This window comes from Perissodus microlepis, chromosome 12 (genome assembly GCF_051167445.1).
Source record: "Perissodus microlepis isolate ML-2025 ecotype Zambia chromosome 12, ASM5116744v1, whole genome shotgun sequence".
In the NCBI taxonomy this organism is placed as follows: domain Eukaryota; kingdom Metazoa; phylum Chordata; class Actinopteri; order Cichliformes; family Cichlidae; genus Perissodus; species Perissodus microlepis.
Window position 1 is genome coordinate 17,555,226 of NC_140472.1, and position 16,622 is coordinate 17,571,847.

The 16,622-nt window shown below is 38.9% G+C and overlaps 1 protein-coding gene across 1 annotated transcript; it reads right to left on the reverse strand.

Annotated features, from left to right (window-relative positions):
• Positions 1-8,999: 8,999 nt before the first annotated feature.
• On the reverse strand, positions 9,000-15,842 carry unc45b (unc-45 myosin chaperone B). The gene is made up of 20 exons (XM_084946263.1): positions 15,716-15,842; positions 14,941-15,102; positions 14,807-14,843; positions 14,518-14,693; positions 14,182-14,271; positions 13,922-14,089; positions 13,623-13,788; positions 13,282-13,452; positions 13,017-13,188; positions 12,598-12,898; positions 12,402-12,496; positions 11,769-11,910; positions 11,547-11,687; positions 11,308-11,435; positions 11,090-11,156; positions 10,802-10,915; positions 10,531-10,646; positions 10,277-10,394; positions 10,026-10,181; positions 9,000-9,668 (listed from the first exon to the last, which is right to left on the reverse strand). Exons 2-20 carry the CDS (start codon positions 15,100-15,102, stop codon positions 9,396-9,398), a joined length of 2,793 nt encoding a protein of 930 aa, XP_084802389.1. The 5' UTR covers positions 15,716-15,842; the 3' UTR covers positions 9,000-9,395.
• Positions 15,843-16,622: the final 780 nt, after the last annotated feature.

Genomic DNA, 16,622 nt, shown 5'->3' on the forward strand with positions numbered 1-16,622 from the left:
GGTTTTAAAATAGGCTACTAACCCTGCTATATAATCCAGGATCCTGACCATAAATGATGACATGATTAACCTTTTTAATAGGAGAGAGAGCAAAAGGGTGACAGGATACAGATTAGTACTGCAACTTTTACTGCAGTAAAACAGGTTTCTTTTATCCCCACCGCATTCTGTCTCCTTAATGGCAAATAACCGCCCTGTGACTTTCTATTACTATTATTGTCATCATTATTTTATATTATTGTTTTACTTTTATGTTGCCTGCTTCTAAACTAATGTCCCCTTGTGGGACAATGAAGAATTTAAATATCAGGAAGCACTGTGTGGCAGGCAGGAGTTGACCCAAAATGCAGGCACTCAGACTCGAGGGATGAACTCAAAATACTCAGCTTTATTTGCTGCCAGGGGAAAAGCATACAGAGCAAACTCAACTAAACTGGGAAACAACATAAACTCACAGGGAAATACAGGGAGATCCACACAGCATGAGGGACAACGCAACACTGAGACAGAGAAACACAGGTTTTGAATACACTGCGAAGTAACGAGGGGAATGAGACACAGAAGGAGGGCACAGCTGGGAGAATGGTTTTGTACTGCAATGGCAGAGAAATTGAAAAAAAAAATTTACATCAAAGAGAATGAGATTAAACGGCTGACTTTGTGCATGCACATTTTTATCCACTGAGGTGACGAAAGGGTGCAAAGTGCACCAACAAAGTATGGCTGACATGTGTAAAAAATAATGGAAAAATTTGACTAAAAAGAAGATCAAAAAATCAATATATGTGCATGTGTTATGTTAGTAGGTGAAAACCTATCATTAAGATGTGATACATGCACATGATCTGCAATTGCCAACTATTAACAATGACTACTGATGACGTGAGTTTGTGTAAGGAAACAGCCCTTCATGTGACTGGTTATGAAAATGAAAAAAAAAACCCAAAACTCAATTAAGTGGAAATAAAAACACTGAGAAATAAGTAAAAGATCTACTTACTAGTGAAAAGGTACAAATTACAGAGGTCAAGTTTAGAAATCAGAGAAACAGTAAAAACAGAACAACATAATTATTAGACTTCAATAAGATACTGAGCTATAGCAAATATACCATCAATGTTTAGATTAAAAAATGTACTTTGTAAATGCTTATTTGTAGTAAGTATCAACATTCGTTGCTCACAACTCACAGTACATTTCAAGGATAATAAATGTTAATCTAAGCTCTAACTAAGGACAAAACATATTGTAAAGACATTCTGGGAAGATTATTGGGAAGATTTCTATATGGAGACAAAAGAGTAAAAGTTCCCCCATTCCCTCCAATGGTCATTGTTTTGTACTTCATTCTAAAACTCATAATCATGGATATGTTTCCCTTGTCATATTTTTTTCCTCAAATATTATTTAATTGAGTCATAATAACATTTTAAAGGTAAATTCCAGTATGAGACATCTGTTCGTCTGCTTATTAACTACATTCAGATGATAGGGTCAGCATTAAGCAGAAAAGGCATGAAAGCATGGATCCATCCATCTGTAATGGTGTGGGGGATATTTTATTAACACACTTTTAGCCTATTACTACCAACAGGGCATCGTTTAAATGCCACAGCCTACCTGAGTATTGTTGCTGACCCTGTCCATCCCTTTATGACCACAAAGCTTTACCAAGTCTCAACCCAATTGAGCACCACTGGGATCTGGTACAACTGGAGCTTCATGTCATAAATGTCTAACTAACAAATCCTTGTGATGCCGTCATGTCTGAGGAATGCATCCAGCACCTTGTTGAATTTATGCCATGAGGAATTAAGGCAGTTGTGAGGAGCAACAAACAGAGTGCACCTAATATAGTGTCCAGTAAGTTTTTCAGTCTTATGAGACAAACTCACCTAGTTTATCTCCATTATCTCAGTTTTCTTATTAAACTACATTGAGTCATGATCTACTAGCACTGGATAAGCAAAACCAGAATCAGCATGACAGTTAAGATCCAGATTATATACATATAAAGTTTTATTTTATTTTATTTTATTTTTTTACTTTTGGAAACGTGTAGTTGGACACCACCACTGAAACCTTTATGAGTACGCAATCAGAATGTTTTCTCCCTGAAGGTCTACTCTTGTTTCTATGACTAATATCAGAATCAGAATCAGAATCAGAATTGTGTTTATTGGCCAAGTATATGCGCAGACACATACAAGGAATTTGGTTCCGGTAGATGGTGGCTCTCAAGCACAGCAATGTAAATCACACACACACACACACACACACACACACACCCACACACACACACACACACACACACACACACACACACACACACACACACACACACGTGTCTATATATACGTTACACATGCGTACACATACATACACAAAGCTGTGTAAACCAACTATAAATAACTAATCTAAACTTATATACATAAAATGCAGAAATGAATGAGGTGGAATGAATGCTACAGAATGTTGCAGTCTGGCAGTGGGAGCAGTGTGACAGGTCAACTGTTTAGAAGGGAGATGGCGAGGGGAAAGAAACTGTTCCTATGTCAGGTGGTCCTGGTCTGCAGGCTTCTGTACCGTCTGCCAGAGGGCAGCAGATCAAAAAGTTTGTGTCCAGGGTGTGAGGGGTCTGTGATGATTTTCTCTGCCCGTTTCCTGGTTCTTGAGAGGTACAGATCCTGGATGGAGGGCAGGGGGGCGCCGATGATCCTTTCTGCTGCCCGTACAGTCCGCTGCAGTCTGCTCCTGTCCTGTTTAGTGGCTGCACCATACCAGACTGTGATGGAGGAGCACAGGACAGACTCAATGACTGCAGTGTAGAACTGGATTAGCAGCTCCTGTGGAAGACTGTACTTCCCCAGTTGTCTCAGGAAGTACATCCTCTGCTGGGTCTTTTTGAGGATGGAGTTGATGTTGGTTTCCCACTTCAGGTCCTGGGAGATGGTGGTACCCAGGAACTTGAAGATCTTCACAGTCGACACAGGGCTGTCTGATATGGTAAGGGGGGGGGGGGGGGGGAGTAGAGTTGAGGGATGTCTCCTGAAGTCCGCTGTCATCTCTACAGAGTGTTCAGCTCCAGATTGTGCTGACTGCACCAGAGTACCAGCCAATATGAAGGTTGTTACACATGGAGGGAAAAACTGAAGCAGAAATAACAATATGACATCTGCTATTTCTAACAAAAATGTAAACAAGATATTTTTCAGTTACAATATATCCATTGTTCACTTCAAAACGACAGAGTATTTGCAGAGATGGAAACAAATGTGTACATGAGGACAGGACAGCCTCTATGCATATCTTGCCCTGGCCTGGGTCTGGTCTTAGCAGAATGGGATAGGTTTTTATCCAGAAAAAGTCCACACATGTGTTCACTGTCTTTGAGAGCTTTTAAGGTGTTCATTCCAAACACGCACTGTATACAGCCACATGGGGATGCTGTTTTACTTAGCATCTGAGCATACCCAGTAATACTGTGCTCCCAAGTGCATTAATAGCCGCACTTATGAGTCATGGTCCAACATCTCCTTTTCTACTGAAAAAACAACTGTAAGTTATCTAAGAAACACTATAGAATATATCTAACCACTTGGCAACAACTAATGGGTTATTGTTTATTGTTAATGCCTCCATTCATACAAAAAGCTGAACCATTATGAGGTGGGATGACCTAAACATTTCCCCTTCATGTCAAATAGCACAATCAAGCCAGAAGTTAAGATACACTCATGATGTGCATGAATGTCACAGGAATTCTGGGCTTTTAATGATTTGTTTGAACTGTTCTTTTTCCAGGCTGGAATGATTGACACAAAAATGTATGCTGTGTATTGCACACTAAGTGGATGACATTTTCTCTAATCCACACAGGCTCAAATATACACCCCCCTCAAATATACAAGTATTATTGATGCCTAATAATATTTGTTTAAATGTCCGTTAGCAAATTGAAACCTTGAAGAGATGCAATAATTCTGGCTACCAAAAGGATAATTCTGGATAACTGACCGCAATTGCTGACAGAGAATAGTGGTCAATTATCAGATATCTTAAAAACTATTCTTGACATTTCCTTTAAATTGGTTGCTTTCATGGCAAAAAGCTAGAATACTTCTCAAATTTTCTTTGTTTTATCCACAACCAGTTTTTAATGTGTGCTTGGGATCATTGTTCTGTTGGAACACCCAGTTGTGTCCAAGTTTTTGCGAATTTGATGAATTTGGAGGTGATCCTAATGTTTCATTATTCCATCCATTTTGTATCATGCACCAGTACCACTGGCAGAAAAACAGCCCCAAAGCACGATGCTGCCACCAGCATGCTTGATAGCCAGTACAATGTTCTTAGGTTTGAAAACCTAACTGTTTCTCCTCCAAACATACCTTTCATCATTCAGGCCAAATATCTAAGTCTTTGTCTCATGTAACCATAACATAATAATAATAATAATAATAATAATACATTTTATTTGAAAGCTCCTTTCAGAACACTCAAGGACACTGTACATGGTAGAATAATAAAAGCAACATGAAAGCAAGCAGTTTACACAATCATAAAAGCATAAGACATAAAACAAATTTAAAATAGCAGAGTGGAGAGGTTATGTGGGATAAGCTATTTTGTCGTTACAGCAGGGGGTTCACGTCAGGCTTGAGCCTTGGTTGCATGAACTTATTGATCAGTAGTCTAAAGAGACAAAAAAAGTCAAGTAAAATGAGAATAGTTCCATCTATACAGTTTGTAAGTGTATGTAATGTTCACTAACCTTTCACAGCTGACTGCAGCCCTCTTTTAGGGGAACAGTCACACCAGGTTTGCTGAAACAAGGTTATATTATTGAGAAAGATATCCCATTAGCTAAACACATAAAAATGACTAGTTTTATATTTCAGTAACTTTTTTTGTTGCTGATTCGGCTCACTCTTTAGTTTCATAAACATGAAACTACTGAAAAAACATTTCAGTAGTCCCAGTAGTATTATTAATATTATTAGTAGTACTTGTGAACCTGCGGAAGAACAATCATGAATTTGTTCCTAGATAAAAGCTGTATTTGCAATTAAAGATTTACTAGCATGAGAAATGTGATGCGTGCAGCCAAAACAACTAATGGTCAGAACTTACAAACTACTACTATGATGATGATGAGATGAGTTTGCGTAAGGCCCTCCGCAAGACTTCCAAAACCCGTTGGGGTTGGTGAGGATTTGGTTGCTAAATTGAAAGGAAGAATTTCCATTTAGTGAAAAGTTAAAATAATGAGAAGCAGATGAAAGGTCTGTACTTACTTCCAGTGAAAGAGCACAGGTTGCTGAGGTCTATTTGAGAAATCAGAGAGATCAGAAAAGTCACTGTTTTGGTCAAGAAAATGTACATTGTGTCAGATTCTTATTTGCAGTAAGTATCAACATTAGTCAGCTCACGGTTTATATGGCAAAATAAATATAACTCTAAAAAAGCGATTTTATACAGTGCAGTCAAAATGTCTTTGCCCACTTTCTGATTTCTTAGTTGTTTTCCATATTTTTCACACTGAAATGTTTCAGATAATAAAAAGAAAAAAGAAAATGCAGTTCTGAAATGATTTCATTTATCTTGGGAAAAAAAGCTATAAGAACTTAACTGGCTCTGTGTGTAGAAGTACTTTCACTCTAAGCCTAATAATCAGTTGTGCAACCCTTGTCAGCAACAACAAGTGCAACAACTTGCCAGCAACAACAACTGCAATCACGAGTTGAGATTTCTTTCACAACCAAAGTTTCAACATTTTAAGTGTAGAAAATAAGTTCTCGGACATCTTCAGTAAATGAATATCTTCTAACAGAAAGTAGTTATCAACAGTGGCATCAGTTTCACTGTTGTTCGTTACGTATATGCGTTCCATAAATAAACGTCGACTTAGTAAGAGTAGAAAAGATGCAGAAGATATAGAAACAGAATAAACTGGAAATCTTTGACCATTATCAGCAAGGGTGGCACACCTCAATCCACTGTTTTCCTCAGTCAGCTAGCATGATCAGAATCATGTGTTATTTTATGAGATTGTTTAAATACAAATGGAAGTAAACAAAAATCTGAATAAGAGCTTAAAATTCTTCAACATCCGCCATCTTTCTGAGCACACAAGTGGGCTATTGTGGATTTTTCCAAAGCTGGTCAAATTTCTGACACTAGTGAAAGAAATCTGTTATTTTCAGTGCAATGAAAAAAAAAAAAAAAGAAAAGAAAAATAAATTAAAGAGAGGCATGAATGATTGCAAGAAAAGCAACAACTTTAAAAAATGTAAATACCTGAACAATTTTTTGTGGTGATGTATCCACTATTCCCTTCAAATTCACAATGAGCATTCCCAGACATGGAAACAAATGCTCGACCATCATGCTGACAGACAGCTCTGTGTGGAGGAGGACCAGAGCACTCTGTCATGGATCCGTCATTGAGCAGGGCTTCATCGTTGCAATACACGCTAATTACACTGACAGCACATTTTTCAGGCTCTCAATAAAACACCTGCAATCCGTTTCCACCTGTAACACCACACAGATTATCCATAAAACATCTCACATGAGCTACTTTTAAAAAAAAATCTTGAGATTAGTATAGCTGAATGAATGAATCACCTGCTGCGAGAGCAAACAGTCCAAAAGTAAACAGTAGCAGGTCTATGAAGAGAAAAATAGAAACTAAATTCGAGCCTTTCTGAGTATGAACACTTTTAACTTTAAGTAGTGAATCAGAGACTTACTATTCATGTTCAACACCAACGCTTCAGGATCTGAGCTGGAATCCTCTCTCTTACACGGTTTGATGACAGTCTGAAGAAACTCACTGTTTAACCCTTGATTTAAGTGTGGCTTAGGCCCATCCGGAAACGCTGCATGACTCATTCAGTTGTGAATGTGAAAGAAGTCTGCAACCATCACAAACAAACATGCAAGAACAAAAAAGGCCTTTCCTTTGACACTTTAATTTGCCAGATTTGCATCTTGTGCACAAAAAAAATGCATTTAAAAATATTTTAATTTAACATTTTTCATTTAGTACTCTGAAATGCTCTTTTTTAAAAGTATTCTACGGTTATATTTGGGAGAAGTCTATTTAATATTGTTTTAATTGATGGAAATGCACCACTCCACTTAATCAGTACTCTAACAAATTTTAACTGTGACACACTGAGCATTTATCCCCCAGTCCCATTTTTTCACAACCCGCTTGATCAGATGCCACTGGAGCGTATCTTTTAGCTCGAGCTTTTCTGTTCTCTTCCCCCACCCTGCCCGGTTGTGGCAGTTGTCTGCCTACATGAAGCTGTTTCTTCCTGTAAATGGGAGTTTCCCTTCCCACCGTGGCAAAATGCTTGTTGGGGTTTTCTAAAGTACGAAGAACATGACGTGACTGTTGTTGTTATTTGGCACTATATATAAACATACCTGACATGACTGAACGGGAGATAGATGAATAAAAGTACCACCAAATGTTGGTTTTGTATGTCAAGTATTAATGAGTAATATTATAATTATTAGATATTTTCTTGAATTAAATATGTTTTTACTGGCACAAAATGTTGCACAAGGCTCTGCCTCCCATTCTACTTTTGAAAACTACAAACCACAAGTAAGCCAGCAGTCTGAGACTGAAGTGCTCTGTAAGGATAATGAAGTACTATGAGGTCTTTAAGGTATGAAAGGGCTGATTATTTAAGACCTGTATGTTATGAGAGGGATTTTAAGTTTGATTCTGGAGCCAATACAGAGAAGCCATAGGACAAATATGCTCTCTCTTTTTAGTCCCTGCCAGTACTCTTGTTGCGCCATTTTGGATCCTTTTCAGGTTCCAGTCAGGATGTTTCTCACTTGAGTATTATTGCCTGGAGGCGGTTCCACATATTTGTTTAATGTGCATGTTGAAATACATATGTTGGTCAAAAATGACTCCAAGTTCCAGAGAATTTTAGGAACGAGTAAAATAAGTTGAATGAACTGACCAACAAATTCGTCACTCATTAAAGAGTTTTTAGGAACATCATGTGAGCAGAGAGAAATAATCACAGATCTGTGATGTTGTAAATATTAAATCATGCAGATGCTGAGAGTGATGATGGACTGCCAGACCGTTGCTCTTCCTTTCTTCTCTCCATGGTTACAAAGGGACGGTCTGAAATAAAAAGATCTCATTCAAAAACAAGAACGTATAGTAAAATTCATATATTACATATGCATATAGTGCTTATTACTGCTGTAGCCTTCATGGTACTGACTTCATGGACTGCTACACGTCTGCAGCTGTGGTAAACATTGACCAGCAGCTGGCACTCATTGCTTTGATAACTGTCGAGCTCTGTATAATGATAACTGTATATCAATGTATTGGTAACAGTATTACCTCTTAGAAATAAAATGACATGAAGTGATTAGAATTTTTAAGCTAAAAAAAGAGTAAGGTAATACTGACTAATGCTTTGACATGCTGAGATATACTTTTGTAATCCTGGAATTAATTCTGTCTCATGTCGTCAGTATTCTTCTTTGTTTGCAGGAAACAATAATGGTAAATAATGGCAATAATGTTTATTGTTATGGCTTATTATATGCAGGAATCGTGACTGCAAAATGCAAAACTACCTGTTTCTATGTAATTACATATTAATAACCTGTTAAAGGAAACATACTAATTACCTGTAAACATGTGGTAGTTTATGTGTAAAAACAATGAATCAGAATGTCAAAGTTACACATTCTACTGCATTTCATAGTTATTCATTTTGAATTTTTAATTGAAAACCCAAGAGCAAAAAACCACCCAAAAAACTAATAATTTGTATTTGCTAAATATAAATGTTTGATTCTTGTCTATTTACATATAGTTATTCAGGAGGAATGATAGTCTTACTTCAAATTATAATTCAAAAAAGATTTATTAATGTAAATACAAGATGGTGTTTGTAAAAAAGATCTGTAAAGATTTTTGATTTAATGTTTTCAGTCTGTGCTGCTTATTTGCACTGAGTTTAGAAAAGAAAAAGAGACACTGAAACATTTAGGTGTTATTTAAATGGTGTATTATGGCTCATCAACCACACAAATGGCAAAATATAAACACATGTAAATGCATCAGTCTTTAAACATTTAGACACAGTTACAGCCTTATCAAAACCAATCGCTGGAAACCCCCACCCCATATATGATTCCTATATCACGCAACCCCTTTCTGTATATAAAAAGAATCCCTGCTTCACAGTGTGAGGGGTTATATTTAGAGATGGGGAGTCAGGGTGATGACTCCTAAAATCACTTATGTGAAAAAACAGTTATTGGGGGGGGGGTGGACATCTCTGTTTAACAGAGGGGAAAAATGAAGATTGTCCTTTGATCTTTGATCTTTTTCTTTAAGAAGGGCTGGCGAAGGGTTTGATGAGACCAAGATCCATAGCTTTGACCAAACATGTGCGTGCTGCATCAATGGCCTCCTGCCTCTTCGGATTGTCCTCAGCTCTGCCAACCACTGAAAGGATTTCCAGTAACTCGCTCTCTATCAGTTTCTTAGCCAGGTCACTGTTGTCTGAGTTGAGCATGTTGTAAACAATGACAAGACCGCGGTGTTGAACCTGAACATTGCTGTGAAGGCATAACCTCTGCAGGATCTCAAGCCACTGGGAAGTCTGTTGGTACAGATAAGGTACTCTGTCAGTGACACTGTGTTTTTTTTTAAACATAAACATCATTGGCTAATATACACCTGACTCTGCAAGTCTGTGAAGGTGTGACTGTAGTGCAGACTTTTAGTTTTAGTTCACAGGGACTTAACAAAAGTGTTGCATGAACTGTTTAGAAATTACAGATATTTGTATATACACTTTAGCGGTAACAGAGGCAAAACTGTGTTATTGTCCAAAAACCTACTATGTAACTGTAGGAGTACCTCTTAAAGTTTTCAAAATTACCTCATTTATGTGATATCTCTATACAAAAAGAAAAATCAGAGACGGGGGTGGGTTGTAGTAAACTGTTGCACATACCACCAGAGTCATTTTGGTGCACAGCTTTTTCTGAGCAGCCGTGATCATGGCCAGAGCTCCACCTGCAGCTATCTGAAGTTTGTCGTCATCTTCGCCGCAGAGCAACACCAGCAACTTCAGCTTATCATTGCCATCTTCCAGGTAGCGATCCTGCACCTAAAGCATACAGAGTTCATTTCATTTTCCCCAACCTGTTGGAATGCCTACTTATTGTGTGCCGTCCATCAATATGTGTTTGCAGCTGTCCTCACCTCTTTACATGTCACTAGGTTGCACATGCATTCAGTGGCAGACAATCTGATCTGTTCATTCTCTTCAAACATGTAGTTCTCAATCTCGGGCAAAGCCTTCTCTTTCACAATCTTCACTCTACAAAAACAGATGAAGGTTATAATTGAAAATGAAAAAATCTGCAGAATGTAGCAAACTGTTGTATAGAAAATGAGTTATTTAATGTCACAGTGTCCATTCATTCATGTGATCTTAAAAAGAAAAAAAATCTCACCTCAGTTTTTCACTGAAACCAGCCAAGTTGGTGAGACCTCTCAGAGCTTCATAGTTCTGCATGCCTTCTCTGTCTGTGTGAAGGAGGTTCACTAATGGACGTATTACCTCATACACCTGTGAAACAATAAAAGATGTGAGAGCTGAATAGCTATGACACAGACTCCAAGTAAAAACAAGTCTAAACACTTTCGTTTAAACCATTTAAAAAAAAAAAAACATTGCCACAGGCAAAACTGTCACTGAAGAAAACAAAGGAGCTTCTGTCTTACCCTCTCACCAGGGAAGGCGATTTCTGGGTTGGAAATGGCAGCTATTTTGGCAATGACATGGCTGGCTTTCACCTTTCCTGCTTCTGTTCCTTCCAGAGCGAGTGGTATGAGAGCCTGAGGGTAGAACCACATTTATATGTTTAAATAACAGTAACGTACACGTGTGGAATTTGTTTAAGTTGATCTGTACAAATCCTGACATGCTTGCGCTGACCATGTATCTAACCGTGGCTTTATAGAGCGCCATAAATTCAAGTCTACTTTGATTTTTTTTTTCAGACTGCTTACCTTTCCTCCACCCTGGGCAACAATAGTACCGCGATCTCTGGGATCCTCTGACAAAGCCAAGAAAACCCTAAAGATTAAAAAATGTGTCAAAGAGTCATGATGTCATTTATTCAGCTGTCACCAAACTGGAATTCCCCTCTAGACAAACGTCACAAGATGTCGTTTTACATATTTTGTTACGCCTCATCAGTCTTTTTTTCTTTTTTTTTCTTTCCCACCTTGCCAGCATCTCTTTGGTTTGATCCGTCAAGATGATGTTCTCTGCTTTCACCATGACAGCAAGAGCTGATGTGACTCCGGCCTTCAGCAGCCTTTTCACTCTCTTGTCAACAAAGTCCTTCTTGTCCTGACAAGAAAAAATGCATCATATGTGTATATGTGTGTGTGTGTGTGTGACATTTCCTGTTCTGTTTGTTGAATCATCAGTTTAGGTCTGACTTTTACATTCTTCTCTTACTTTGGGGTGTTGCTCAGGCACATGTTGTTTTGAAAACTTGGCCAGCTGAACCAGCTCAGGGAGAATTTCTTTCTTTTCATAGGAGTTAGTGCAGTTAACCAGGATGCAAGCAACTGCATATAGGATCGTCTTATCCCTGGACTAAAAACACAGAGAAAAGGAAGCGGTTATTGGTCTCTTCTTAGTCTTTTCTGAGTTTTTCTCAGGTTGTTATTTCCGTACCTTAGCCAGTTCAAACATGGCTTGCATGGCAGGCTCATCATCCACAAAGTCATCTTTTACATCAGCATCATTAGTCAGATATGCAAGACCCTCTATAGCCCATTTCCTGGTTTTGGTATCAATCTGGGGATTGCAGAGCCACCTAGAAAAGTCAAAAATGACCATGAATCATTGATTGCAACCTGTCAAACATTTGGATTAGGGCCAGAATCTGCCCAGCAAAGCTGGCCACTAGACAGCTTTAGCAAATGTGAAGGAGTGCACAGACTTTTAACTGCATTTTCAAGTAATTAAGTAATACAAAAACAAGTAAATGACAAAGTTCAATTTTTTTCCACTTTCTACTATAGAAATGTTTCTTTTTGTTGTTTGTTTGTTGGTTTGTTTTGTTTTTAAATCTTCTTACATTGTTCACAGTTTAAAAACAAAACAAAACCCAAAAGCTGACATTTTCTTTGAATTAACGAAAACTTCATGTTTTATACTTGCAGGACAGTCAAAGTGGGCTGTATTGCGCCCACGCTGTAAAATGACTCTAACATCCTTGCTCTATAAGGTTGTTTATCATATTTTTTTTTTTAAATATTACTGTCATTAGCATATAGTTAGTACAGGTTCTCTGTGAATACTCACTTTCTGCACTGCTTGGCCAGCTTCTCTGTGGAGCCCTCAGCAAATTGCCTTAAACTGTAATCATCGCCTCCTGCTGAACCGAGTTTACAGAGACCCTGGAGAGGACAGACGCATGAGTATGCATAAAGACAGACAGACCCTGAGACAAAAGAAAAAAAACATAAAGTAAGCTTTTATTGCATTTTGGCACACTCACCACCAGCGCACGTATTTTAATTTTCTCATTCTTGGTCTTCTTGTAGATATCCTTGAGCAGTGAGACACCATTCGTAATAATGAAGCTGGCACGGCTCATCTTTGAGGAGGCGTGGATCAGGGCCTCCACCGCAACCATCTGGTCCACCTCGCGTTCTGAGCCGCACAGTGCTACCATCATCTCCATGATGCCTTGCCGACCAACTAAAGCATTACCGACATCGAACGGTCCCTGCAGCAGCCCTGAGATGCAGTTGATGGCATGAATGGTCTTGTCCATGTCTTTGGGGTCTATTTTGGATCTTTAGAAAATGAATGGAAAATTAGAGAAAAGAAAAAAAATCTGATTATTACACAAGATATGTTTGCTGGGCCTCATTTATAGTGTCTTTATTAACACTGAATGTTTCATGGACATACTTGATATATTCGTCACAAATGTCCCTGAAGTTGTTTCTCTCTGGGTCACACTTAAGGTCGTCATAGAGCTTGTTGAGGAGCACGCTAGCAATCAGCTGTGTATTCTCTGTCAAGGGCAACTGGTCTGGCAGCTCAGGAACCTGGCCACAAACCTTGAGGATCTTTTTCAAACCTAAAGAAAAAACAAAAACAGATGTTGTATGATTAGTATCACTCAAAAAGCCTGTGTTAGGGAATCTGTTAGGGAATCAGGTGTTGGGCTCACCATGGTCAATAGTGAAAAGGCTTTTGGAATGATCCATCTCCTTCTTCTCTTTGCGAGGTACATTCTTGCTCAGGAGGTTTAATGCCTGGTCTCTGCCATGACCAGACACCTTTTTACTGGCAACCATCTCCAGCAGAGAAAGAAGAATAGTTTTCAAGTCTTTAGATGGATCTGTGGGGAGACACATTAAATCAAAGATTGTCCATCAGTCAATAATACAGTGAAAAATACCACCAATAGAGGAGCCCTTTTAGAATGAAGTCTGTGTTTTTAGGAGTAAGGATGAAAAAATAAGTAGACAATCTAACCGATACTTATTACACATAATTATTCTCTCATACCCATGACAAGGTCTGCTTCTTTCCCATATTCTCGTGTATCTCCACCAGTGAGGGAATCATTGATGCACTGGAAGAGGTTGCAGGCTGCCAGTGCAATCTCCTCATTGTCAAGAGCCATGATGCTGCACATTTTATCAACACCCACCATCTGAATGATGGCCATTGCCTGTTGGAGTAAGTGTAAAGGGTTTTGTAAGGAAAATGGGAAGCAAATCATACATCCGGTGACATGGGCATGGGAATTTTATATATTTATAAAGAGTTGCTGAAAGTTTCACTTTGCATGCACCATGACTCACGCGAGCCTTATGTCCCGTGCACATTCCTGACAGCGTACGGACAGCAGCCAGGATCATTTCTGGTTTGCCAGTCTCGATCATATTGAGTAGCAGAGTCACTCCATTATTCTGGAAAATTCTCTCTGCTCCAGCGTCTTCCCTCGAAAGGACAATCAAGTTGTTGGCGGCCTAGAGGTTGAAGAAGTAAAACTGTGTGAAAATCACAGATGACCTTTGTTGCCACAACAAATATAGAAATAGGACGTTTAGAAAATCCTCACCTTCTCCTTCTTGTCCTTTTCGCTCTCTTCATCGAAGAGAATGTCAAACATGTTTTGTACCCTCGAATCTGTGGAAAATGTAGTTTTCAGCTGTGGAGAGAAAAAAATGCAACTATAAATGATCATATCATCTAAGCTCCTGCTATGTAGACTACATTTTATATTGTTTGGTGATATGGCCATGAACAGTCATGAAAATTACTTCAGTGTTTAGCCTGCTGATTACTTGTATGTTAGAGTTTAATGGATACTTATTGCAGTTAGATAAGTAGTATATGTAGTTTTCTACTGCCCTGTATGGTGCTCTGTGTGCAGTTGTATCTGCCTAATGCTGACCTTGGACTGGATTTCTGCTCCCAGTCTGCGGAGTGTCTCCAGGAAGGCTTTGTTCTTTGGCTCGAGCGTGGCACACCTCTGCACATCTTTGAAAGCCATATCCAGTTTTCCCAGCTTTTCCAGAGCTTGGCAGCGCCGGTACAAAGCTTTTATGTCTTTTGCATCAACATCAATTGCTATGGATGAGGGCAAATTGTTTAAGTTAATGACTAGCTTTCATTTATGGATTTTTGTTCTGCTGTTGATTGAATATTTACAGCTGTTCAAAGTTCTTAAAGTATTACTCTACCTTTAGTTGCATCAGATGCTGCATTAGCATAGTTTTCCTATAAGAAAAAACAGAGACAATCACAGACAGTTTGTCAGAGAACCTGCAAGTGTAATCTGTTTGATATAGTTTTGGTCCCATATCAGAGTGCTTACCTTTTTTAGGTAGCATGCAGATCTGTTCCTGTAAATCACAGCCAGCACTTTTTTGTCCTGGCACACCTTGATGGCTTTAGTGTAGCACTCAATGGCCTTGTCAATATCGCCTGCCTGAAAGTGTTTGTTTCCCTCCTCTTTTAACTGGATTGGGTCTCCCATCTGGCAAAAAAATGGAATATATATATATTTATGTATATATGAAATGTAAAATCAAACCTGTGCGTTGTTTTATTGTGCTCACCAGGCAAAGCTTACTTTAACAAATTCTGCCAATCAAATTTAAATTAAGCTTTTTACTTTTTCTCTGGATGAAAAACAAATACGTCAAATAAGCTGAACATATAATGATCGTGGCTGACTCTTTTTGTCTCTTTAAATTGTGTCAGAAAAGAAGTGTGCAAGCAGTTCAAAGTTATAAAGACGCACCATTCAAACAAACAACAGAGTGGTAATGAAAATAATTTAACATACAATTAGAAATTATTTTCTTTCTCACCTTCTTGCTAATCCCTGTCCCACTGACCTGGGTCCCCCGTAGAAAATGGCCATGCACATGCTATCTCTAACTTTAAATGGCCTCCCCTCAGGCCTTATTTGGGCACGATCTCCCACCCTAGTCTGAGCCTTGAGACAAATGGCACTTTCCTAGATGACCGACACTATCTCCACCTGCTCCCCTGATAGCCATAGTCTACCCTTATACTAAGTACCTCTGCATACCTGAGTGTCCCCCAAAAGAGAATCACAGCTCTGTGTGGAAGCTGTTCTGTACCTTTAGATTGTATCTCTGTTGAGTCTCTCTTCTTCAGTCCTCTTCTTTGTTCTTTGCTCTTGTGGGTTTTTTTTTTCTTTTTCCTCCTGCGTAGATGATCTGGACCTGTAGTCCCAAGTGTTTCTTACCAACTTTATCTGTCTTGTGTTACCTCCCCCTACCAGTATCACAATTTATATTTATAGTGACTCTCAAGGAGGTGGGACAGAACTAAGGTGGACCACCAGTGACCGAAGGGGTTCTTTCCACAGTGACAATCCCCCCAAAAAACAGCTTTGTGCTTAAGGTTGGTGTACATTGATGACAACTTGTATTGAAAAACATATAATTTAAGGGTTGTTGAATAATCTAAAGCTTCACAAAAAAACCCAAACTTTAGATTTGGTAATTTAGTGGAGAGTAACCCCTCAAAGGTGGTCTGCTCCTGATGAGGTCTATTTAGGGCACAGACAGCTGAGAACTCACCAGCAACTGCCTGATGAGGGGAGGGGGGGTTGAAGAGTGTGTGTGTGTGTGTGTGTGTGTGTGTGTGTGTGTGTGTGTGTGTGTGTGTGTGTGTGTGTGTGTGTGAGTGGGTGGGTGGGTGGGGGCGTGGGGGGGGGATCCTGGTGGAAACTGGTAGCTTCTGGAAAGAGCACGTACATAAGGTTTGATATTGAATCAAGCAATTGGTTTTGATGGTTAGGGAGAGAGTTCAGGGTTTAAGGTGGAAAGACTCACAAGTGTAAATGTGAGTGTATGTTTACATCCTTTGAATGTGCGCTCAAATGGTTTTCAGCAATTCTCTCAAAAATGTCCAATGCTGTGCTGCATGTCCCATCGATGGTTTTATAACTTTTTGTAACTGGTATCCTCTCAGCACACACACACACCCAACAGAGGTCCCAAGATGTTTTCCATTTTGTGA